The sequence below is a fragment of the Dermacentor variabilis genome, chromosome 4, assembly GCF_050947875.1.
Source record: "Dermacentor variabilis isolate Ectoservices chromosome 4, ASM5094787v1, whole genome shotgun sequence".
Lineage (NCBI taxonomy): Eukaryota > Metazoa > Arthropoda > Arachnida > Ixodida > Ixodidae > Dermacentor > Dermacentor variabilis.
The window spans coordinates 18,346,426-18,370,451 of NC_134571.1; the positions used below are offsets into that span (position 1 = coordinate 18,346,426).

At 43.7% G+C, this 24,026-nt stretch overlaps 2 protein-coding genes across 3 annotated transcripts in view; one reads left to right on the forward strand and one right to left on the reverse strand.

Annotated features, from left to right (window-relative positions):
• Positions 1 to 2,478: 2,478 nt before the first annotated feature.
• LOC142578730 (phosphatidylinositol 3,4,5-trisphosphate 3-phosphatase TPTE2-like) lies at positions 2,479 to 23,935 on the forward strand. 2 transcript variants are annotated; one of them, XM_075688246.1, is made up of 17 exons: positions 2,479 to 2,642; positions 3,126 to 3,287; positions 3,367 to 3,408; positions 3,494 to 3,655; positions 3,733 to 3,843; positions 3,911 to 4,065; positions 4,149 to 4,213; positions 4,299 to 4,359; positions 4,572 to 4,653; positions 4,741 to 4,891; positions 4,975 to 5,055; positions 5,129 to 5,234; positions 5,504 to 5,601; positions 5,941 to 6,036; positions 6,108 to 6,181; positions 18,749 to 18,828; positions 23,797 to 23,935. In XM_075688246.1, the coding sequence occupies exons 2-16, from the start codon at positions 3,127 to 3,129 to the stop codon at positions 18,798 to 18,800; spliced, it is 1,497 nt and encodes a 498-aa protein (XP_075544361.1). In that variant the 5' UTR covers positions 2,479 to 2,642; position 3,126; the 3' UTR covers positions 18,801 to 18,828; positions 23,797 to 23,935. The 2 variants fall into 2 exon arrangements, with proteins under 2 accessions (XP_075544361.1, XP_075544360.1); XM_075688245.1 differs by lacking the exons at positions 18,749 to 18,828; positions 23,797 to 23,935 and adding an exon at positions 7,453 to 7,832.
• The window catches only part of LOC142578729 (uncharacterized), a 36,137-nt gene continuing 22,768 nt past the window's right edge, over positions 10,658 to 24,026 (reverse strand). Inside the window, exons 12-18 of the mRNA XM_075688244.1 lie at positions 23,740 to 23,908; positions 23,412 to 23,522; positions 22,676 to 22,819; positions 20,864 to 21,073; positions 16,639 to 16,841; positions 13,606 to 13,710; positions 10,658 to 11,069 (exon numbers count right to left, since the gene is read on the reverse strand). Coding sequence (XP_075544359.1) covers positions 10,925 to 11,069; positions 13,606 to 13,710; positions 16,639 to 16,841; positions 20,864 to 21,073; positions 22,676 to 22,819; positions 23,412 to 23,522; positions 23,740 to 23,908 — 1,087 coding nt within the window. The 3' untranslated portion in view covers positions 10,658 to 10,924. The remainder of the gene's footprint in view (positions 11,070 to 13,605; positions 13,711 to 16,638; positions 16,842 to 20,863; positions 21,074 to 22,675; positions 22,820 to 23,411; positions 23,523 to 23,739; positions 23,909 to 24,026) is intronic.

The window sequence follows — 24,026 nt, forward strand, 5'->3', positions numbered from 1 at the left end:
GGGAAGTGGCAATGTTTCTATCCCTAATAAGTGTTATAAATTAGAAGTTTTTTTGTATGATTTGTTAGCATTGCTTACTGGAAAGAGAAACAATACATTCATGTGCATTTAACATGCCGCTGATGAAGACTGCCGAAGGGGTGACTGAAGTCTGCAGGTTTTTTTCAGGGTCAATAAAACATGCAAAACAATTTGAAGCGAAGTGAACATACAGCAACGCATGCATTATCTAGGCATCTGCGATCTACACCATTAGAAATAAATGCTAGTCGGCTAGCTTGTTCTCTATAAAATATAGAATAAACTTTGTACTGCGCGCGCGCGCGCGCGCGCGCGCGCACGCACACACACACGCACACACACACACACACACACACACACACACACACATCGTTTGTGCGTGGTGTTCACAATGGCAGTTAAAAAAACTGAAATACGGATGAGGTAGCTTGTCCGGTCAAGATTTGCAGAAATAAAGTGAGAATATTAATTAAAAGCCGTGCTCGTCTGCGCTAACAATGATGCAATAAGCTTTTAGCTGCAATAAAATTTTAAGTGAAAAGGTAGGGGCAACTTAAAAGAGACCTCAAATGATGTGTGGTAACAACTTGGGTAATGACACTTTGGGGAGGGGAGAAGGACTCTGCCCCTCTGCTGAAAACTCTGGAGGGGGCTCGAGCCCCGGAGGCCACCCGTAGTTTGTGCCTATGTCTGAGTGGGCTTATCTTGGATCGAACCAACAATAATGCAGTGCAAGCTATTCTACTACTACACAATAGTCTCTTCATGCAAATGCACAGATAATACTTAAGTTCTTAAATAGATCTTCCAGGTTGGAAAATGCCAGGAATGAGCAAAATTCAGTGTTCCAATACTCATTCTGTGTATACTTGTTTAAAGAGTGTTTGTGTGGGAATCAACAAAATCTCGTTATGCTGCAGTTTATGAAGTCTTGCATGGTACATAATGTAGGTCTGAAATGTTACTTGGCAAATAGAAAAAAAAAAATGTTGAAATATACTTCAAAGGAATTTGTGCACACTTGCACTGTTTCCAAACCCTTTTCAGATGGTAAAGTTCCCAGGGTACGAGGAGGTCCTCGGTATCATGTGGGGATCTCTAAACGTATGACGGGCTTACGGGAATGAGGACTTGTTAATACGCTCCATGAATACGTTGCACTGAATTTTACACTGGCCAAAAGTTGACGAAGAAAGGAAGAAGGTCGCAGATGGACGAAGCGCAACGATGACATCATCTTTTGCCAGTGTAAAACTCAGCGCAACGTAATCATGAACGTGTAACAACTAGCTGCTTTTATTGCTTTACTCTTGTTAATAGTGTTCCAGTAATAAAGTGAATTGACTCAAACGTGTCGATGGAGTCAGGGGCTCATTTGACTTGAAGAATCCGTGATTATGTATATATATATACAGTTATGGCTGAGGAAATCACGCTGGCCCCGGTAGTAAAATGAAGAATAGTACGACTTACGTTCAAGCACAGTATATTTGAGTGACATTTCGGCTGGTGGACCAACCTTTGAGAAAGGCTGGTCCACCAGCCGAAACGTCAGTCAAATATACTGTGCTTATTGAACGTACGTCGTACTCTTTTTCATTATATATATATATATATATATATATATACACAGGGTCCCGAATATTTGGCTGTGCGTGTTCAAAGAAAGATTTTGCGCCCCCCCAATTTCGGCGTCGACTTCGTTTATTCAGACTTCGTTTAGTATAACACTTGGCACAATTAATTGCCTGGTTTCTAAGAAAAAAAGTGACAATTTGCCTGCGCTTATGGAGATGCGAGCTGCTGCCGCGACGGCGCAAGCATAAACTTGAGTCGCCAGCTATCGTCATCTGCAGAAAGCAGCGTTTCAGGAAGAGCAGTCACCTGTTCCAGGAGCGGGCAACACGCGGCAGCCCTCCCTGAAACGCTGCTGTCTGCAGATGACGGCAGATGGCGAAACAAGTCTGTGCCAGGGCCTGCTTTTCAAACGCAATTTTTCCCATAGACGAAAACAGTTTCTCATTATTGTCTTTAAAAACAGGCGACTAATCGTGCCAAGTGTTTACTAAACAAAGTAGACGCCGAAATGCGATCGTTCTGCAAAATTTGAGCAAGAACAGTGCAGCGGTGAGCGCAAAATCTTTTTTTTGAACACGTACTTCCGGCGTGCCATTGTACGATGACCCGAAATGTAACATATAACAAGAAATTGTTGAAGTTCATTGTGAACTTTCTCGTGGGCCTGCACCTGAAATATGCAGAAAATGTCTCCTTGGTTCCGCGTAAAGACGTTTGTTACGAGTGTACGTTAGCGCGCACACTGACATGTTTGAAAGAGGCGCGAGGCGATTTTATTTCACGCCGAGCCAATGTCAAGCGCTTGCGGCTGGTTAGAGCCAATCACGGCTCATTTCCGGACACATGGCGTCACGTGGCCCGAACGAACCAAAAAGAAAGGAAGAAAAACGAACAGCTGGTGCGCGAGCCGCGGCCGCGGGACGGGGGTTGGGATACGAAAAGTTGCTAACTAGTTTCTAAAGTAGTTAGAGAGTGGCCATAGCGTTGTTAGTGCGCTGAATTTGGGAGGTTTTTCGTGCGAGGACGTTACGACAAGGTTGCAGGTGAGTTGGTCTTTTTATTTCTTGCCTTTTCCCCGTGTTCGCGTCAACTTATTTGCTAGAGGAAAGGGGGCGGATCTTGCTACTTGGTCATGCAAAGCGCGTCACAGCGTACCTGTTTGCGTATATAGGTGTAAGAGTACAGTGCGAAATGAAAACAAAAGCTAGAAAGTTTTACATAGGTGTTCACTCTCGTTCCGCGCGGAAGCGGATCGATTTCGCTTCGCCGTAGCTCGGCCGGTCGACTTACTGCGCCAGCTGCGGGAGGAAAGAATTCGACAACGCCTCAAGTTTCTCAACAGCTGCCTCGTGGCAAGCCTGCCGCATTCAAAAGCCCAAGTACATATGAGGGGGCCGCAGCGCTAGGTGTAACTTGGAAAGGTCTTAAAGGTTGTTGACGGCCCGAAACACACTGCCCAATGAGCTCGTTGACACCTGTTGTTCGTGCTATTATGACGCTAATTGCGTTGAATTGGCTATTGGCAGAATGGTGAAGTACACGCAATTCGCAAACGAAAGCATGGAGCAAATAGGCGCGACGAGCAGCAACGGAACGACCGGCCAAGAGGCATCAGAGGTGGTCGTGATTGAGAAAAGTCACCAGCTGAACAGCATCGCTTTTGGTCAGCCCAGCGAGCAAATCCCAAGGTAGGTACCGTCTGTTAGCTTTGTGCCTTATAGCCTGTCAGAGTGAAACACGAAACTTATTGTGGCACTTTTTCTACAGGCATGCAATGCTAAAGAGATTTGTGGAACACCTTGGATTTAGGTGCGTGTAGGCTCCAACTACTGTGAAGAATATTTGCTTTGGCAGTTCCGCTGTATCGTTGCCTCTCGTTTTCTTCGTTTTACAGACTCTTCAGTTTTTCTCTAATTATTATTGACATAAGTGTGCTGATAGCAGACTTATGTCAACCAAACAAGCCGGCACATGCTGAGAATGCATATGACATTGTGGCACTATGCTTTGTTTCTTTCTTTGTCCTCGAGATCCTCTTTCGGATGTATGCTCAAGGGTAAACAACCACTTGATACTTCACATACGTATGCATTGCAGCTTCAACATACATGTTCCCATAATTTTTCCTTGCAGTACTGTAGAGTTCCTGAAGCATTGGTACAATGCTGTGGACTTCATTGTAGTCATGCTGTCGTTTGTTGCCACAGTTGCATATGTCTCTGTCGAAATATCCGGATACTACAAGTAAGTGTAGCATTTCAAGCATTAAAACTGAGCCTTTAGGGCACATCATTTTCATTTACTTGTACAGGCTTCTGGTAATTGGTCGAGTGGTTCGCATAGTTGGCCTCCTTCGAATCTACACTGAAAAGAAAAATTTGACCAAGGGCGCCAGACTCATGGTCTCCGAGAATAAGCGACGGTACAGGCAAGATGGCTTCGATCTTGACCTTGTTTATGTGACTGGTGAGTTTGTTGCATCTTTCATGATGAATTACTTGCTCCAAGGGTGCCTCAATATACTATGTGTTCCTGGCTATTTTGTGCAGATAGGATCATTGCAATGTCATATCCATCATCTGGAAAGATGTCATGGTATCGGAACCCAATTCAAGTAAGTCATTTGCTATACTTCTGGCTTTTTCGTTAAGGTGCACCACTGAATGGCAACATTGTTATTGGCCACTTTTTTCTTTCAGGAAGTGGAGAGATTTTTCAGCACAAAACATCCAAACCACTACCGCATCTACAATATGTGCAGTGAGGACTTCTAATGCATTCAGTCCTGCTATGCCAAGGCATATTGCTAATACTCAAAATTGTCATCAGGTTCTTTATCCTGCTGCATGACGAAGTTCTCTTCTATTCACCCCTACCTTATGCTTACAAATTTTCTAGTATCATCACTCTACTCAATATGCCCTGCTGTCCATGATTGCATTTTTATGCTGATACTAATGCTTAACTTCCAGGTGAACGAACTTATGAGAACAGCCACTTCAATGGTTGCATTGAACGCTACTTAATTGATGATCACAATGTACCTTTACTTAGGTGCGTAGTTAGAAAATTCTAGGCATGTGTAAAAGTACAACGAACCTTTGTACATAAATTGCCACTCTTCCTCATATTTTTTTGCAGGGATGCAACAGATTTTGTGGCAAAGGCTCAAGCGTTCTTGAATGAGAATCCTGAAAATGTAGTGGCTGTGCATTGTAAAGGCGGCAAAGGAAGGACAGGAACAATGATTTGTATGCTGCTCATGCACAACGGCCTTTTTGAATCTGCCCAGGTGAGAAACAATGTGAGATGAACATGCAGAAGACTGCATTGCACAGCATTGCAGAATTGTTATAAATTATTTGCTTCCTAAAGGCAAGTCTGGAATACTTTGGAAATGTCCGCACAGACAAGACCGTTGGGACCAAGTTTCAGGGTGTTGAGACCCCTAGTCAGGCATGTCAACATTTTCTGAGGCATTTTTAAATAATGACAAGTCAGGAAATGACTTTTGCTTTTGTATCTGCAGAGCCGCTACGTAGAATACTTTCAGGAAGTGAAGGAGAAGCATGATGGAGTGGTGCCTGATGAAGTTTCATTAAAAGTCAAAGAAATAAGGATCTACAAGTTGTCAGGCGAGTTCATTTTGCATTCATTCTCAACACCAGGGGCTGTATTCTTGACCGAACATGTAGCACATCACCTCATAGGAGTGATAGGCATCATGCCTGCTGGCTCAGCCGGTCGGTCGCTTTAGCTCATATCTCCAAAAGTGATTGACCCAAAGTACAGCCCAAGTTGGCTATCTTATCAGTTTAAAGATGCAGAAGATAAACTAATCTCATGAGTCACAGGTGTCTTGTCAGTGGAACCTTCTCTTACTGGCTCATATTAAAATACACAGGGGTTGGACAAGGCACAGGAACAGACTTTTCATGTGAAGTCTTTGAAGCCAAGTCAAAGGTGTTCGAGATGGACTTTGGACGTCAAATGAACTGTCAGGTTAGTATTTGCTAAAGCGTTTGTTTGAAATTGCAGTGAGTGCATTGCACCACCATATAGAATTTAGCAACTCCCTGTGGCCATACAAGGGAAAAGTTTTTACTTGCCCTAGTGCCAAATTGTACGCATAAGATGTGCTCAGTATTAATGATTTTACTTCACAATTCACGATTTTTTCACGATTTTGTGATGAGTTTGACGCTGTGGGAGCTATTTCTTGACCTCCACAGGGTTACAAAAGGCTACACCAGTAAACACTGCCCTATGGGACATTTTCTTAAACTTAATCTGGCAGAATTTTGTTTTCATAGTTTTGTGCCTGCATTTGTTTATTTTCAGGTGCACTACCGTTCTGAAGCTGATGTTCTTGAAGTGAGTCCCATTAACTTCCCTGTTGTTAAAGGGGACGTGAAATTCAAGTTTTCCTGCCAAAGTGTAAGTGTACTCAGTAATGGCCTTCACTGGTAAGTTTTGCACACTAACCACTCTCCACTCTTTCTTTGTAGCCATCTGTGCCTCGAGGTTATGAAGACTGCCCGTTTTACTTCTGGTTCCACACCAGCTTCATCAAAGACAACAAGTAAGTTGTTATACAGCAAAGTCTTTTAGCCACAAAATTGTAGTGTGGCAATTCACATGCTGCAGGTTGTGTTACATAATAAACTGTCAACTGAACTGCAAAAAAGGAACACGAGAAGATCAGGCACACTGCTGGCTATCTGCACTTTATTCAGAGCAAAATGTGTTCATAGATACCAAAGAGTACAAAAGGCTTTTTGCACACTGCAAAGGATATCGGATGGTGCCAGCGATCTCGAGATACGGTTGCCATTGATGTTACTTGTAGTTTCATGTTTTCCTAATCACAATTCAGCTGAGTTTGTTTGCTTACCAAATGACTCGGATCCAGACTATGTTGACAGTCGGAGCATAACTTCCTGCTTTCTTGCAATGCCTGCCCAGTTGTGTGAACATGCATGGGAGCCACTGGTCCACTGTGGCGGCATTGCCACTGCAGATATTTTATACCTGTCATTGCTAGCGCACCAACAACTTGCACTTTGTGCTGCTCCCCTTCTGCTTCCATACACTAACCTGAGCAGTGGTGACAAGTAGTGAGATCGTCACCATTATTCTATGTACGCCCCCACAATGTGGCTAACATATGGAAAGTGGTGCCCTCTAAAGGACATGGCCCTTCCACAATTTGAGTGCACCTGGATTTGCATTGCAATAATACAAGTTGCTATAGCTGGAGCATCATTATTCCAATACAAAGTCTGCCGAATTTAGTGTTAGACACTAAAATAACTCAACTTGGACTGGCAAAGTACTTAAAACTCAACCTTCATTCCTATGACTGGAAATGGATTACTAAGGCAATACAAAAGCCAAACTTCCCTTTCCTGAATTTTGTGCCTAAATCATAACACAGCTGTGTTGTGTGGCTTCATGATCTTATTTTTTCGTATTTGGGATGTTCTAAAGCAGAAAGTTCTCCACACTTTTTAGGCTCAGCCTTTGGTATACATTAGAATGCACTGTAATATATTTTTGTTTTTAAAACAATTAGCTGAACTGAAGGAGACTCAATTTTTTTGCTTCACAACACTCTGGTGGGGTCGATTGCCATGTTTTGTGGCCTTTTGTAGCTCTTTCAATGTATGGTTAGTTAATGACCAGAATGCACATTTTGTTCGTCTCGTGAAAGTAATTTGTGCCCTTATCTTCATAGTAAGCACATAGTACTCAATCAGCTAACTCGTGTGGACATGTCGAGTAATTTACTATTAAGAAGACTTTTATAAAGGCTTGTATGAGCTCTTTAGCTGTTGCCTTTGATTGCCTTAGGCTGTTCTTGCCGAGAGATGTTCTTGATAACCCTCACAAGCCGAAGACGTGGAAGGTGTACGACGCCAGCTTTGCCGTCGAGCTACTTTTCACCAATCCGTCCTGAGCCAAGGATGCTGCATGCACAACCGGTGCCTCCTGACTTTTTTCCCTGTGATGTGCAATCCTGGCCAATCTACTCAACTCAGCTGCACTCCACATTGGCAGTGTGGAGAACCACAGACCACCACAACCGACGGTTGTATTTATGGGAACTCTGCCTTCAGGGAGCCATGTACATACTGTTTATACTACAAATTATGCTCTTTATTAATATATGTTTAGGCTTGTGTAGTATGTTACGAATAAAATGGAGCAGTGCTCTACATTGTACCTTCAAATCATGGTTTTGCAGCAACTTGTTGGGTAAGGGACAGATTTTGTAATGATTAATGTTCCCTTTTTTCCCTCAATCATTAGCTCACCTGCATATATTGGCCATTTGCTGTGATGTTATAGTGGTAACAGAATTGAAGGAAGAGAATGCTTTATTTTTGCATAGTTGTATCTCTCCACATCCTACTTATAAATGCGCCTGACAGGGATTTTTTTGCTCAGTCCCTACAAAGATTACCAGAGGGGAAATCTGGCACTAGTCTCTAAGCTATAAGTATGATGGTTAAGCCAGCATATGGGTTGTACATGAATGTGCCTAAACTTCGTCCTTCTGGCTTCATATTACTTTGCAAACGGATCATATGCAATGAAATGTTGCGCTATAAATGCAAGAGTATGTACTATGTGCATGCACAGAGGCTTAATGCGTTTGTGTGTTTAGAATGATTGCTTGGGAACTTCCGGAAAGAAGGCAGTGTATTAAGCCACCAGCATGGATATGGACAAGTCTATGTACTAGTATACCCATTGGTCCCATGGTAACAATGATCAGAGCTACAGTTTCCTCGAGTAATTTTAGAGGAAACTATGCATTGAGGTACTGAAAGGGGCACTAAAGGCAAATATTAAGTTATGCTAAAGTGATAGATAAGTGGTTGAGAATCTCTAAGGTGTCAATAACATTGCAATCAAAGCCTTAGTAATCGGGCAATTGATGTAAATGCAGGACATAATTGTAGACTCCCCCAGGACATTCAAGTACTTGCCCGATGATGAAAGCACTCCTCAGTTTAATTCTGTCACTAGTACTCAGCCACTCGTTACAAAAACATTTCTGTATTGCATTACAAGGCTAAATAAAATGCTACTTGTCCAGTTTATCTCGTTCTTACAAAAAGACCATTCAGATTACCCTTGACGACACGGGCAGTCGAAAGGTTGTTTTTGCTAGACTCTGGATCACCCACACCTTCGCGTTTCAGCAGTTTCGTTCTCACATAGTGCTGCATTGGTTTTGCTGGCTTGCGAAACTCGCACAAACTAAGTAGTAGAGAATGCAACTTCCATGTGGTGTCGCGGGCTGCTCGAAAGGTCCACGCCACTTGACCAAAAAGCAGTTGCAGCAGCGAATCCACCGCTCTGTCTTGGCTCAGTTTGTCCATGGCCACGCGTTTGCGTTTAGTGCGAAAAACTGTGCCACCGTCTGTCGGGCGCCGTTTTACTCACCGACGGCAGCAAAGGGTGGTCATGGCGTATACGTCGCCACTCCCCAGTTGCGTGGTGGGAGATTTGAATTGCGATAAAAGTATTTGGACCATAGTTTCTAAATAAGTACCCTAGAGGGAAATGTGGCGCTAGTGGCACTAGTGTCTACAGGGGTTCTCCTGAGCGTTGCCTCAATCTAAATGGGAAGTACAAGCTTCGGATCGACTTCGATCTTTAGACTAGCGGCTTTTGCTTGCGGCGCAGTAAACGAAGCTATAATCAAATATTATCGCGTAAAATCTAATTTTATTTCTGAAGTGTCTTATATAATGCAAAACACGTTACATGAACTTTGTATGACTGAGATTGAAGCACGGTTTACTATGGTTTACACCAGGGTATGCCTTCTTGTGCAATTCTGTTCCCGATTTGATGCCAAAGAATAACTTATTTCTTTTTACAACAGCAATAACAACCATGCATGTACTTATATAATACTTGTGAAGTATTTATGGAAATAAAATTTTCGTATTGTGAGAAATTGTTGCGCCCCTGAGAGGAATGCTACAAGTGTTGTCTGCTACGACGCCTGCTCGCTGCGAACGCGAGACTTTTCTCGCAGACGACAGGCACTTGCGAACTCTCTCGCTCTTTCGAAAGGCTGCTTCGGCTATCACGATTGCTGAACGTCAAGTACTTTTAAGCACATCTGCTGCACTGCTAGCAGGGATGCTTGAGGCCACCTATGAGTACACTTCGTTTTATTTTATGTTGACGTACCGCTTCTGAAGCATTACGGCGTGGCTTTGCACTTACCCATTTTGCGACACTAGACTACAGCCAGGAAGCAGCAACCTTTCCTACCACGTTTGTGTTCTCAAAGTCCTAAAACACGCATTTGAATAAGCTCATAAACGAGCTATGCATAATGAAGCCCTCAATAAAATTTGATTGTCAAGCCACTAGAAGTACAACTGTCTGTCTTGTATTAGTAGTGCCTTCTTTTTCCTATTCTGAAGTTTCATAAAGCATGTAACGCTACAGCACCAACCTAACACACTTAACAAACCGAGGTCAAAACAAGGTCTTTCAACGTTTGACGCCGTCGCTTTCTTGTCAGGGCTTCGACACCACACCGTGACACAAACATCGTCCTAGCCGCTGGCCCACCGCGCTATAGCCACTTCGAGCAACAGAACAAAGGCAGAGAGCTTTGCGTTGCACTGTCCCACTGCAGGTTATAGCAATTGTGCTTGGAGCGAAATCAAAACTGCCAAAAAATACTTGTAGACTAGTTTGCCATTCAACAGAATGCCAATCCATAGCCTGTACTTCCCATCATTTCCATGATGGTTGAACGATCGCAGCACCAGATTTCCCTCTAGTTATACTAACATGAAACTCTGATTCGGACCCTTCAGATGCAATTTTCTTGTATTTTCTTGGCACGAAACAAGCATTGCGAGGCTTCTTGAGTGGTATTTAAGCAGTCTACATCAACTTAGTATTTGCCTTAGTCTCCCTTTAATGTGGCTGTTGTGCAAGCAGTGTGGAGAGCACTAACTTTCAGCTTTAAAAATTCTCTTGAATGTTCAAATAGCTTGTTCTCTATTGCATGTTGGGATGCAGGGGACATATAAAAATTTATTCAGCCAAGTAAAAAAAATATACAATGTAAGCCACATTGTGGGTCTAGCAAGAAGATATATGCAATAGTGCAAAACATTTCGGCATGCTTCAAGAAAGTTGCAGTAAAATAAGATATGAAAGTATGGTGGTGCCAAATGATTTTCTGTACAAATGAGTAGGCTGCATTCACACTATGTGAAACGCACTGTTCAAATGACATGTGCTGTGCCTTCTATTGTGCAGCTTCAATGACAGAGTAAGGCTATTGCGGAGCCCTGGTTCCATTTTCTGGGCTAAAGTTGAGCCTCGTCTGTAATGAACCTGTGAAACCGTGCAGTGTAAGTTTGCCGTGCAGTCCATTGGCTGCTTGTTGCTGCAGTCGTTTCAACTCTTCCTTGCACTTTTCCCTGCAGAAATTGAATGTACAATTTGCATGAGTTTTTGTTCCTGACCAGTGGGATGTTTAGGAGACTGTTTTGTGGCCTACAGCTCTCTAGTCTTTTGACAAGGAGTTGGGGCTACTACAACTATCGTAACTCCTGCCTTTTAGAGCACCCTTTCCACTCCATGGCATGGTTTTACTCCTGTCCCTTCAAGCAGTGGACCAAATTACATCACCGCTAAGCATTTTCCAATTTTTGAACATCACACTTCTTTAAATTTTTATGCCTTTTATAATTTGTTTCATCCCAGAAGAATAATCATCGTCAATCTTGCATTTATTTAAAGCTTTGCACTTGCTACATTCCTGTTGGGAATACAGTGACATGCTGAGTAGTGTTCCCAACTGTCGAGTGGATGAAGTTGTGGCTGGCGATGACTGAGGCTGTCAGTGCCAGGAGCCACCAGTCTGGTACGAGAAACAATCTTGCACATATTTTTGTAGTCCTCCCATATCGTGATTTACATCAAGAAAGGTGCAGCACTTCCCTAGGTAACATGGAGTTACAGCGGTAATACTGCGAATGGTTAGGGCCTACAACAGAACTAGGACCGCAACAAAAGAGAAACTGGCTTTACGTTTATGATAATGTAGCAGAATACGGAAGAATGTGCAACTGAGCTGTCGGGCATTAGAAAAAGGAAATTTCGTTCATTGATTGTTACTCAGTAAAAAAAGAAATGCAAATGTCTGGACATTTAGCTGTCCCAACTCGGTCAAGCTGGGACTTGGGACTTTTGCTCAAAAGCCAGCATGGAATGCAAAGACTCACCTGGTGCTTTTGGCAGGAAAGTGTTGGGCAAGGAACATTAAGGAGAGAAAATGAATGCAAGGTTGGTGATCACTGTTGTGGAATAAAAGTTGCACCCCAGAGTGTATGCACTTTGTAAGAGTTCACATCACGATTTAATACAATTTTGCTTTCTGCACTGAGTGCCTGTTCGTGCCTTGACCTATCACGCTGAATGGCATGGCAATGTGCAATGCCTTTCCCTTCTTTACTCAAAGTAAACAAGTGCAGTTCCTACCTTTTAGGGCACCGTGTCATGATGCACGCATGAGGCAATATTAAAGGAGTATTGACATACGTATATATTTTTTTCATTCTAATTGAAGGCCCAAACCCTGCAAACCTTTAAAAATATACTAGCAAACGCCCGACAGCCCTAAATGATTTACTATCATACTTGTTCCTCTGTTAAATAAGTCCTCGGGAGATATATGTGTCATGATATCGCAATACACTGGTTCAATTTGTTCCTCTGATTGCTGCGGTTGCCACACGCGAACGCAGCCAGAAGAAATGCCCACAGCCCTCTTAATTTTTTTTTTATTAGCTGCACCGATAGCCTTATTGCGACAAGAAATCAGCGAACTCTGCTCTGTCACAATATCACGGTAATTTCGATGAGACCATGTCTGACATTTCCAGACTTTAGTATCAAATTAAAATATAAGTGTTTCCCAACCTTTGTACTTGTTAAGTGTGATTCTTTTACATGGAAGAAGTGTGTGGTAGGGTTTCTACAACTTAAAATATGTGCTAGTACTCCTTTAAACAAACCATTAGGTAGCTGCTGCTGTCTATGGTGTGTCGTAGGTGCTAAAACCTACACTGTCCTCTCCTATTTTTTTTATATTAATACTATGCAATATTCTTATTGCATGTGTAAATTCTGCTTTGTTTACTATTTACTGTCACTGATACTTGCACTTACAATGCATAACACAGATGTGTGTGCACACATATGGACAAGTCACATTTGATTGCCCAATTAATGAAATGCAAAATACTGCAAGCTGGCCTCTCTTCGTAGTTATGATGCTGCCAGTAAAATGGTGGTGCTTGTGCTGGAAGGTGGCCTAATCACACGGGGACACACAGGTAAAAAAAAGAAGCCAGATGGTTTTTTCAGGGAAAATCCTGAACAAGCAAAATTGCTTCTCTAAATATGGTAAAAAAAAGTGCAATATCTTTGCTGAAGAAGACTTTAGTGCTTAGAAGTCTAATACAATTGATGTAACAATATACTTTGTACGACACATTGCGATACTTATCTTTGGAGGTTGCAGGATTTGGATTATAACATTGAGATGAAACAAACGGTCGTCATCGCTGCCGACAACACTAATTTTCACCACGAAATTACTGTGGTAAGCATTTTCTAGCTTTCAATTTAAATAAATGTACCAAGTGAGACTACATTAAACTACAATACAAAAGGTGCATACATAGATGCCAAGCCTCCATGTTTTGGAACAAGAAGATCGGATAGCCAAACGAGCCTTGAGAAGCATTATAAACTAGAGAAGTTTTTTACAGTGATTTGATAAACATGGTAAGCCTGAGATGTGCTTACAGTAAATGAAGCTGGTCACACTACTTGTTCGCTAGGTGGCGGACAAGTCCCCTGCCTTGTATTATCCTGAAGCATAAGCACCACCACACCACACAGCGTTATAAACTGTATGGAGAAAGGCTGCTGCGTCTTGTGTCTCACCTTTCATATTGCTCACTGATGACTCGTTGCTTTAGTTGCTCCACTGCATGCTCAAACTCCGACAGCTTGCTTCTGAGAAAACTGTTCTCCTCATTTTGGGCTGCCCTGTAAATTAGTGCAGAAAATGACAAAAGCTCATTGTGAGCCACGCACCTACTGGCATTGCCTCATTTCATTTGGCAGTACCAGTTTCGAACCATTAAAGCCAGACAAGCAATGCTGCTGGCATAGTTTCCTACAATAAGTACTGGAGGAAACTCTGGTGCTGTGATCATTCAGCCACCGTGGGAATGATGGTTGGTACATATATTTGTCTGATTTTCGTTCTTGGGGCTTCATTTATTTTACGTTATCTGCCTTTGTTGGCCTAAATTTCAAAGCAATCTATACTTATTTTTTAATGCAGAATGCAATAATAATCTGCAAATACGTGTAATTACTTCTAATTGCAGTAGCTCCGCTTGTCCATGCATCCTTGCCATAATTATGTCAATATTGGGCTTCTGTGTTAAAATACTGCCATTGGACAATTTAAATAATGCTTATTAAATTATTTATAATGCCGTAGTTTCATGAAAATTGTCAGTTTGCAAATCATGAAGCTGTTTAAAGCCGGAAGGATGAAGTTAAGGCAAATCTATGTACTAACCATGATACCCATGATGGCTGAACCACCCTGCTTGCAGCTCCTGTAGACACTAGCACCACAGTTCACTTTAGTAATTGTATGAAACTCTGTGGCTGCTAGAGGAGAGGAGTGAGCCCACACCTCCCTTTCTCTGACCCATGTCATTTGTTTTAACCTGGAGCACAAAATATTGTGCTCCAGGTTAAAGACTCTTGGCCATCAGCCAACTAAGCTTCGCAGAAAATCCAGCGTTTCCTTTCATTAAACTTCCTTCACATTGCGAATTTTCGCAGAACTCTTGCGAGAGACAAAAAGTTTTCCCCTCTTTTTCCTCGCAACTGTCCTTCTGCTTAACTGTTTCACTGATCTGGTTATAAAATGGAAGGCCTGCCACCCCCCCTCCCCCCCATATTAAGAAGCATAAAACCTAAGCACACTTGTTGAAGATTCTGCTGAACAGTAATGTTCCGCTGGACTTAAACCTACAAAACATGCCCTAGCATTCCAAGACTGCGACTGAGCAGATGAACTTCTGTCATGCAAGGGCACGCGAATTCACATGACTGTGTGTATCCTGATAGCCCGACACCAGTTGTAGCTTTTCCTCCAGTGCCACATTACTGCAAAGTTTACATTCATTCTAGTAATGCTATGGAAGCAACACAAGCATTGCATTGCATTCACATATATCTATCACTCTGCGCTTTTGTAGTAAAATGGTTCAGATCAGCTGCACCTTCTATAGAGTACCACCTTCACATAGTACAGTCGAACCCAATTATAACGACACCGGTTTTAACAATACATTGGTTATAACAATGAGCAGCTGCTGCACCGTCAACTTTTGTATGTTTTCCATGGTGCAATAACCCACTTACTACAATGTCCCAACACCACATTATTGGTTACAATGATGAAGTCTGGCTGCAGGGTGTCCATGCCGAAAGGTCCTTGAAAAGGTAGTGGAAATCCTTGAAAACAAAAAAGAAAAAGAGAAATTCGAGCTGCTGCACAATGGCCCGCTGTTGCAACAGCCGCCGCGCGCTCATTTTCCAACCTTCTCCGCGTGCCTCCCTCCCATCGCCCTTCCACCCCTCTGAACATGAATGGACCGCGCCAATTGCGCTGCTCCCAGATTGCTCACTGGCTCCTCATTCAGCACAGTTCTGCAAACAGCTTAATCGCTCGCATTCGTCTTTGTTGGTTGCATCGAAATTGTTCCTGGCCATGTGGTTTCTCAGCCTCGTTTGACTCGCCGCCAGTACAGAAGATGGCTGATTTGCCCGATCAGCATCGGCAATGCACGACGTTACCAGTGAAAATAAAGTGCATGGCTATGGATTTGGAAACTAAGTGCTTCTGACCGATAAGGCGATCACTGCGAACGTGCTTGCATTGGATAGCGACGGCAACAATGGCAGTGATGACGAGTTAGGACAGGCTGCCTCAACATTGTCCTCACAGGAGCCTTGGCAGATGATTCAGTCCCTCCGGGGCTTCGTTTCTGCGAGGAACCGTCTGCTGCACTACGTGGAGCACCTGGATGCCTTGGAGAAGGATGTCGGCAAGCTTTGCATAAAGCATGCAAGGCTGATGGACACAGGGTTTTCTCATGCAAGCCAGTGAGAAGTACGTGGCGAGATGCTCGTAGCGATCTTGCCTCAGCCTTTCTTCTGGATTTCTCAAGCTGACAGGCTGCTGCAGCAACCTTCTTGCATTTTTTAAAAGGCCCCTTTTGGGGCCACTAACTCGATGCCTTGGCGGAGCTCGCATATCACTTGCCGCCCATGACACCCCTTTGCAGTTATTACAGCAGTGCCATTCTTTAGTGCGAACAGCCGCGGCTTGTTACACAAGATCGGAGCACTCAGAACTATACAAGATCGGAGCACTTCTATGTTACCAACATGGTAACGTAGAAACTGAACAAAAAAATAATCTTGTACCAGTTTCATCGCAAAACTCAATAACATACCCTGCAGCAAAGCTCAAAAACAGTACTCGCAGCACAAAACTAAAAGGACCGCTCAGCGCCACTCAATTTTACAGTTGTAATATATCCAGCTAATGTTATACATTGTCACATTTACTTACCACACATGAAGCACTATTTTTTGATTGCAAGTGCAGGCAATGTGAAAAGTTGCTTGAACTTGCATAGTGTTGCCTGCTAATTGTGAAATGAGTAGTTTCCCTGATGGCTGCAGCTTAGTAGTCTACAGAGGGCACTTAGATTTAGCTGTATGTTAAAGAACATCAAGTCAAAATTAATCTGGAGGCCTCCACTGTGACATTCCTCAAACCCACTGAGCAGCTTTGGGATGTTAACCTCACAATTTAACCTGCAAGGGCACACTCTACACAAAACGTGCTCACGAGGCACACTCGCCACATGGGTGGTATACCTGCTTGTGGCTCCTGCTTGCAGTTCCTGCTTCATGTTTTCCATCTCGGTAGAGAGCCTTTCGAGGGCAATGTCTGTTTGGCAGCGCTGCTCCCGAGATGTGGCAAGCAAGCGCTCCAGGCTGGTTGCGTCGGAGCGAGCCGTAGCTGCTTCAGTGCGTGCCAGAGAAAGGTCGTCCTCTAGGCGTCTCAAGTGCCCAGAAATCTGCAAGCAGGCGTACCATATTTCAAAGATATAATTTACAGATCAAGATATTATTTCTAACTGCGTGTGAGGCTTTTCAGAGCAAGAAATTTCAACCGAGCAGCACACAGAACATGGACAATGAGAAGGAAAACAGACCAGAGAACTGAGAACGCACACAGCACGTCATGTGTTTAGGTTATTTCTTCATACCTGTTTTATTCTGCACTGGATCACAATATATATGTAAGCGAAGTGCTAATTTGGGCTTTGGTAATACTTGGTAATACTTGGACTTTGGTAATAAGAAAGTGCCTTAGAACAAGACTACAAGCAAACTTTACACAAAAGCATTGTATGGTACCATGATGTAACAACTTCAAATAAGGTGTATATGCACCACACAAAGTTTTACTAGATCTTTAAGAGCACTTAAGTGTAAATGGCAATAGTGCTGAGTGCAATAGTGTGCAGTAAGCTGCTGGTCTTTCATTTCCTTCTCTGTCAATGCGTATTGTGCACTTCTTTGCTATGCAGACTCATTATTATTATTATTGTTATTATTATTTATTTATTTCAGCTTCACGGCCAAAGGCATTACACAGGGGAATTGGTAAAAAAAGAAAAATACTTAGCACCCTTCCACTTTGTGAAGAAGGATGACCAGTGAAGCTGTGTATGTGGGCCCCTTAATGGCAAACTGCACCTCTGCTATGGGTCGGCCTGGCATTTCACTGTCTTCGGGATTGGTGCGCGTATGGGAAGTGCTTAACGCCTGCTTCACCTCCACTGTAGGTTGGCCCGGTATTACACTTATCTTCAGGATCGGCCCATGTATCGAGAGTGCTTAACATCTGCTTCACTTCTGCTGCAGGTCGGCCCAGTATTGCACTATTTTCGAGATCGGCCCACGTGTGGAGAGTGCTTAACACCCGAGAGAGTAAAACATCCTTATTATTAATATTTGAATGGAGAGAGGAGCGTGGGAAGAACCCTCAGTCAGGGGTCCCTAAGATGATTCCGGCAATGTTTCGAGCCCTTTGTATCATGGCTTGGAGGACCTCGGGAGGTCCGTCACGGAGGGCATCGTCCCACAGCTCTTTGTTGTGTAAGGGGTAAAGGAGAGTTGGCAGGGGAGGAAAGAGGTTTGCAGTGCACTCAGTCATGATGTGGAAGATTGTGGGCGAGCTACCACATCCTGGGCAACGGTCTGCATAACAGTGTGGGTAGAATTTATTGAGAGAGACAAGATTTGGAAAAGTTGCGATTTGTAACTGGCATAATGCCACTGCTTCCTCTCACGAGAAGGACGGGCGGTGGTGCGACGTGGGTGTGACGAACGTGTCTATAATGACAAAGGATGTCTTTGTAACAGTGCAAAGGATCCCCCCACTCTGAACTAGTTGCCTCACCATGCTGAACTGCCCAGAGGGAAATTCCTCGGGCAACTGCATGTGTGCGTTCGTTACCCAGCAGCGAGGTATGACCAGGGGTCCAGAGCAAGTGGATGCGAGGAGATGTGGTTGGTGCATTTTACGGGATCTGTTTGAGAATTTGGTGTGCTGCTCTTGGAATGCCATGTCCTGATAGGAACGGCCGGCATGCCTATTGCGAACGCGTCAGTATGTACACTTCCTCGGGAACAAAGATGGCGTATCAAATTGCAAGAGCAACGCCAAGAATTTCTCTGTAAGCGGCATTTGTAACGTGCATTGCAGCAGAGTCCCTCAGGGATTCGGTGCCATCCAACATTACCGAGGTGTAGCCCTCTTGGGTGCGTGCTGTGTCCGTGTATAAAGTCTGTGTTTCTGGGACGTTTGCAGGCATGTGGCCAATGTATCACAGACGGGCCTTGCACCATCCTTTGTTATGCTCGGAGTGCATATTATGTGGCAATGGATGAATAGTTACTACTTGGCGTATCGCAGGCGACCAGGTTGGAGGGGCTTCAGTCTCAAGTGGTGGGACAGAGTATCCTAGCCATGTGAGAAGATGGCGGCCAGTATGGGTGAGTAGGAGGCGCTGGCGATGGCTGATCCAATGTGCCTCTAGCAGCTCGCCTAGTGTGTTATGTGTCCCCAAGTTAAGGAGACGGCATGTGGAAATATAGTTCGGGAGGCCGTGGGCCAGCTTTGTCGCTTTGCGAGTCATTGCATCTATGTGAAGCTGTTGCGCTTCGGTCAACTGCTGAAAGGGGAGTTGGTATGTAGGCCGGCTGATCACGCATGCCTCCACCAAGAGCAGCAGGTCCTCTTCTCGAAAGCCCGAGAGCCTGTTGTAGACGCTCCAGATCATGGCCAGAATTTTCTCAATCTGTCTGGATAGAAGGGTAACAGTATAGTTAGAACAGCGATCTGCTTGGACATGTGGGCCAAGGATGCGAGAACAATTAACCTGTGGTATGGGTATCCCATCCATGTGCATAGTGATAGGGGAAGTAGAGTAACGGCTGCAGGGGCGAATGATTACGAGCTCCGACTTTTGCGGAGCAAATCTTAAGCCGCCTTTTCTTCCGTAGTCGGAGACTGTGTGAACTGCTAGCTGCAGTTGGCCCTGCATGGCTTTGTCAGAGCTCCGTGTCGACCCAGATGGTAATGTCGTCTGCATAAATAGTGTGGGTGACATTGTGGATCTGGTCGAGTGGCCGGGCGGGCCCTGCGAGCGAGATATTGAATCGGGTAGGGGAAAGAACTGAGCCCTAGGGTGTCCCACGTCCTACAAGGCGAATTGTACTGGATCAACGAGGTCCCATTCCTACAGTGGCTGTGCAATCTCGAAAATATGTGCGGATATAGTTATACATACAACTTCCACAGTGCGACTGTGCAACATTGCGAAGAATGAGGGCATGTTCAACATTATCGAATGCCCATTTTAAGGTCTGAGGCGATGAGTGCTCTCGTTTGGGTGCACAAAGGAGGTCCTATGACTTCCTCTGTAGTTGTAAAAGCACATCTCTGGCAGGCAGATGAGCTCAATATCTGAATTGAAAGTAAGAAAAGAATGATTTTTCTTCAAGGAAGGGCTCGCCATGAGCTTGCCAATGAAGGATGTTAGGGAGATGGGCCGTGAGGTTTCGACCTTTACAGGTTCGCCCGATTTGGGAATCAGTGTAATGGCGGCGTGTCGCCATGCTTGGCAAAGCGTGCCATTGTGCCAGAATTCATTGAAGATATGGGTGAGGTGGCTAATATCCGCGTCACTTAGATTACGAAGGGTGGTGAATCGGATGTGGTCGGCTCCCGATGCCATGTTGCAGCGTAGGTCTTGTAAGACCACCCTCATCTCGTCAGATGTGATGTCTGCATTGAACTACCTTTGGGATTGGCTCATGTATGGGGAGTGCTTAATGCCTGCGTCACCTCTGCCATGGGTCGGCCCGGTATTGCACTATCTTCGGCATCGGCCCATGTATGGGCAGTGCTAACGCCTGCGTCACCTTCGCCGCGGGTCGGCCTGGCATTGCATTATCTTCGGGATCAGCCCACATATAGGGTGTTTTGTGTCTACACACAGAGAAGATCCTGGGGTAACTAGCCCTTAACAGCTTCGCTGTAAAAATAGAAATAGTAGTAAATGGAACAAAATGCAGTGAGTAATTAATAACGATGAAAAATTCAAGTAACATGTTATTATACAATGCTGGCTGGTGCATTGTAAAAATGTTATCTTTAATAGAAGTTATGTTAGCAAGAAGGCAATTCCACTGAGTTGCTGCGTGCAATGAAAAAGAACCAGAAAATGTTCTTGTTTTATAGGATAGAATACCTACCTTAGGATGATGATCGATGTGATGTTACAAGTACTGCGGTGCTAGAATAAATTTGTTGTGAAGAATGTGTGGTGGTGTATTTTATGAAATAAACTCAGGTGGTGAAATATTCGACGAGATGCTAAAGATGGGAAGAAAAGGCTGGCTTTCCTGGCTGTTATGCTCATCAAGCGATTATATCGAGTTAAGGAGGATAAAACGATCTTGAGTTGTTCTGCATACGCCTGAATAGCAATTTATAAAATGCTATTTAGGCATATTTCATTGTTACCTGATTGTTGACAGTTTGTTCTTTGGCGAGCTGGTCCTGAAGCAATTCCACTTGCTCAGTGAGTCTTGCCCGCATGTCTGAGCTCTTTTGCAGTTCTTCCTTCAGCCGACTTCCCTCGGCAGCGCTGTGCTGCAGGGACTCTTGCAAGGCTGCCACTGTTGCGCCCAGTGAAGCCAGCTTCTGCTCCTGGTCTGTCGTCACACTCATGTGCTGCAGAGAAGCAAACACAGGCACCTAATGGCGGCCAGCGATTCTAACTACAACACAGTCAGATACCTAACAGTGCAGTGACTGCACAACACTAGAAAAAAGGGAAGATGCAATGAATTAAATGATGCTTAAGTTTCATGTGTGCAAGTCTGCAAATGGACTAGGGCCTGAAGCGCATCAGCAGAGTGAATGCTGGCCAAGTACTAGAATGTAAAACATGCAGTTCTTTTTCACCATGCTATTAATTCTTTCGGTGTTACACTTTGTTTTCTTGCCAATACAGTCAATCTGAAATTAAAACAGTCTTCCGAGTTCAAACTTCACAACTTTTTCCGAGGAAGCATAATATGGTTGTTTGTCGGCCAATGTTAAGTAGGATATCACTGAAGCGGCAGAAATGTTGCGACATTTAAGAAGTGAAAAAAAAAATGAAAAAAGAAAAAGAAACACTGAAAAGACTAGTGTGACCTTGCAAAGCTTCAGCCCAAGCTCCAGAGAAACAGAATATGGGATGACAAAACTGTGCTTCCTGGCACTCTTCGCAGCATTTTTCCAAAGAATAGGCATTTCTGGATCCCGTGGAACGTTTTCACAGGCCTCATGCATTCTCCTCACTGCCTCCACGTACCACGCTGCTCTTGGCCATGGCTGCTACACTGGCAGCAATGATATTGAATACACAGCTGCTTGTAATTAATGCACTCAAATGAGCACATCAGAACTTATAAATGTACTTCCAATGGTTGCATCTAAGTGTAATTAATTAAACTAAATAATGGGGTATTGTGTGCCAAAACCATGATCTGGTTATGAGGCACGCTGTAGTAGGGGACCCTGGAAATTTGAACTGCCTGGGGTTACTTAAACTGCACCTAAATCTATGTACATGGGTGTTTTCCCATTTAGCCCTCATCGAAATGCAGCTGCCGTGGCCGGGGTTCAATCTTGCGACCTCGTGCTTAGCAGCCTAATACCATAGCCACTAAGCAACCACGGCGGGTCTGTCTAAGTGTAGAGGATCTCCGATATACATTACACATACAATGTTTTAAACAAGAATAGTAAGCCATTTGCTTATGGCAGAAATTTAATTAGCTATTTGAAAGAGTATTGCTCCGATGGTAAGTTGGAAATATTTTTGTAACACAAGTGCACCAATATTAAGGCTTAAAGCTGTTCTTGGGCACTTTAAGAAAAATAAACAAACAAATAAATAAATACCTACAGGGCACCCAATATATCCACATCTGTTAAATTTATCCAGCATGTCCCCTTCCGATGCACAATTTTTTCCCCACAAATAGTTCTCGATAAAGCTACCAGCTTGCAAATGGCGAATATTTTAGTCCCTCAGCAACCACATAGAAAAACCATAGTAAGCGCAAATTTCATAAATTCCTATGGCACGCTTAAAGCTATAACTCTTCTGCGGCATGTTTCTTAGAATGCACACTTGATTCGCACCACGTTTAGCCTCAATAAACATGATACTCCTGGTACAATGCACTGTCGAGAGCTGCAGCATACGATTAGGAAAAGCTGATAATTTCCCACAATGTGCCTAATTAGAAACATTAGCTACTGCAGTTTCCAGCATCTCACTCGTGCAAGCTGCTGACGCAGACTGTTGAGTGTGGCATCACTGCTGTCTTGTTCTTTCTGGCTCTGCTCGGCCTGAGTCCGCAGATCAGCGTTGGCCGAGATAAGGGACCGGTATTGGTCCAAAAGATCTTCCCTCTCTCGATCCTGCAGAGAAAACAAGTGAGAAAGGTGCAGCTGCTCGTGCATTCCAGATGCTCAGGGGTTCATATGCAATAATCCCAATTGACGCTACTAGCATACGCCTATCTTACATGAATTAATAGATTTTAAAGAAGATAACAGTTTAACAGCACGGGAGCTTAGCTGTGACTGTAAGCATTTTGTTTTTCCAGAAATAGGATGCGTTTATAATAGGAAGACAACCACATGCCTTTCGCAAAGACAATGTAATCGTGTTCCTACATAAGTACATTCTACTTCTGCAAAAAAAAATAAATGTGTAAAATCGGCAATTGTGTTTGTTTCTTTCCTTGTCTAAGTGCTACCTGCAGAGCAGCAAATCGGTCTTTAATGATTAATGAGCGTGTCTTAATGTTTCAGAAGTGGTCGTTCTATGCCTATGTGTTACACCAACAGGGCATTCCCACAGGTAGCAGTCAATCTTTACGAACTGCAAGCTGGCTTGTACGCAGTTATGCAGGACATGTTATCATGTTTCATGGCAAGTCTGGGCTGCTTAATCTTTAACAGTTCAAACAGCGCTCAATCATCAATGGAGGCATTCTGCTAAACTCACCCTTGTACGCAGGAGCTCTTCTATTTTGGCCACTTTAATCACATACTCTTGGATTTGAAGTTCAAGATCTTTCTTCTGTTGTACAGCATTCTCCAAGTCAGCTGCCATGTTCTGTATGCCAAAGAAAGGACATGCAGAAACAGTGTTCCTCTTATATGAAGTAAAACTACACACAAAAGCAAAACAGTGGTGTCTGACATGTACGAAGTGCTCATAAAAATATCACAGAAATTAATTCTTACTATTTTCTTCTTTTAGCGTCACAGGGAGTCACTCATTTACCATAAATAGATTCCTCAAAGAGCGTTTACGATTTCCACATACAGACCTTGTGCTCTTTCGCCACAAGTGTTAAGTTCTCATGAAGCCTTTGGTTTTCTTGCAGGAGGTGGGAATGGGATTCAGCTGCTGACGCAGCTTCTGCTTCCAACTCTCTCACTCGGCATGTGAGCCTCACGACATCACTCTCCTTGCTGTTTAGGTTGTCTTGCAGTTTGCTGTGGACATTAAAATGATGTTTATTAAGTCAAACAGCATCCCGCATGCTACAGCGGAATTCCTATAATTCGAACTAGTCTGCTGGTCCCGGCAATGTCCTATAGATTTGAATAAAGA